This window comes from Mytilus edulis, chromosome 7 (assembly GCF_963676685.1).
Source record: "Mytilus edulis chromosome 7, xbMytEdul2.2, whole genome shotgun sequence".
Lineage (NCBI taxonomy): Eukaryota > Metazoa > Mollusca > Bivalvia > Mytilida > Mytilidae > Mytilus > Mytilus edulis.
Window position 1 is genome coordinate 81641282 of NC_092350.1, and position 1942 is coordinate 81643223.

Consider the following 1942-nt stretch of genomic DNA (forward strand, 5'->3'; position numbering starts at 1 on the left):
ATGTACCTGTGTAATGAAATTAAGTGTCATTGATAGATGAAGAATAGCTTCGTCTAAATCAATTTACCACTTTCTCTAGCATGTCTACACTCACTTAGTCTCTCAAAGTGATTCAGTTCTTGACACCCGTATTGATGCTTTGGTATTGCTGAAGACCAATGTTTATATAGCCGTTGGTTATTTGTTCTTTTGTGTTTGCTGCTTCATTGACAAACACATATTAAGCAACCTTTAAATAATAGAATAATTCCTATTTCAAAATCAAAGGACTATGGCTAAATTCTTCTTTGTATTTTTTACTAAAATGAAAATAATGACTAACCTTTGATCGACTAAACTTACAAAGCATTGCTTATTGTAAGAACGGTTTTAAAATTAATTTCATTGCTCTGAATTACCGTTTTGAAAGTGTGTTTTACATTTTTGAATGGTGTTTATATTTAAATACCTGGCTTTGTTGGTTGATTTTCCTTAATTTCTCCATATATTCCCTCAGGTGGATTTGAAGATACTAGTTGTTTATTCTTTGGTGGGACACACACCAGCACATTTTCACGTACATCTTCAGAATTACTTCTTTTAGCACTATTTGATTTCTTCTGATGCTCCTGGGAAATTGTTTCTTTTACTGTATGTTCGCGTTTTATTTTCTTTGCTGGATTTGAGTCTGAATTGCGTTGAGAATATGTTGCTGAGTGTAGTTTGAACTGTTTAGTAAAAGGTTTTGAGGGAATTGAAGAAGATGACATTGATTTACCTGACTTGTTACTTGGTGACGGTTTAGATAAACTAAGCACAGGCGACGAAGATTTAGTCACTATTTTTTCTGAATAAGGATTTTTCCGTACAGTAGTTTGTGAAGAATTTGCTGATTTTGTCACTAAATTTGAAGTGGATTTACTTTTTAATGAATTAAAGATTTGCTTTTCTCTTTTAACATCCACAGTATTTCTCTCTTCAATTTCAGTCTCTCTTCTCATTTTCTTACTTTTCAAATATTCTTGATATTCTGTTGGAGTTGCCTCCTCTCTTTTAGTAAATAATCGTTCCTCTTGTTTTTTGTTTTTTTTAATTACTTCAATTTTGACAGGATCTTGGGATTTTTGTTCAGCAACTTTTATGAAATCATTAACATGATTAAAATTCATTGATGTTGGTGGTGGAGTTTTTTTCTTCTCAACAGGTTTCTCCTCCCTTGAAGATCTGTCTGAACTTTTATCATAACTATATTTATTATTGTATATAGTATCACTGGAATGACTAGAAGATTTCTTAAAATCAGAACCTTTCCTTTGTTCATCATCTTCATTTTTAGAAGTTTTAGATATTTTTCTCTTTGCCTGAGTTTCAGATGCTCTGTCCTTACCCTTTTTTCTTTCTCTGGGTTCCGGTTCTTTATGCATGTAAACATTTTGATAACATTATTTCTATGCAGAATATTTTGGGAATGATAATTATCAATCCCTCATTTGTGTAAAATGTCCATTGTTTAACAATCCCAATAATAAATGCACAATATATATGAGTGTTTCCTTCATTATATCAGTATCATTGAACTCTAAGTATTTTTTTCCGGTGCACCTGAGGTCACTCGCATTTTTGGTGGGGTTCGTGTTGGTTAGTCTTTAGTTTTCTATGTTGTGTCTTCTGTACTACTATTTGACTGTTTGTCTTTTTATTTTTTTTCCATGACGTTGTCAGTATATTTTCGATTTATGAGTTTGACTGTCCCTGATATATCTTTCGTTCCTCTTTTATGGAATATCTGTTTCACAGATGACAACAGATATGTTCCAATTGTCGTAACTGCAACCCCGTCTCATTTACTTGAATGTGATCTACCCAATTAGACTTATTACGGGTTTTGTACTAAGCAACATGAGCCACACGACCGGTGTCACAAGTGCAGCAGGATTTGCTAACAATTTCTGAACACCTGAGA

The 1942-nt window shown here is 32.8% G+C and overlaps 1 protein-coding gene across 1 annotated transcript; it reads right to left on the reverse strand.

Annotated features, from left to right (window-relative positions):
- Window positions 1–440: 440 nt before the first annotated feature.
- Window positions 441–1403, reverse strand: LOC139483451 (transcriptional regulator ATRX homolog). The gene has a single exon (XM_071267476.1). The coding sequence runs from the start codon at window positions 1401–1403 to the stop codon at window positions 441–443; it is 963 nt and encodes a 320-aa protein (XP_071123577.1).
- Between the last annotated feature and the right edge of the window lie 539 nt (window positions 1404–1942).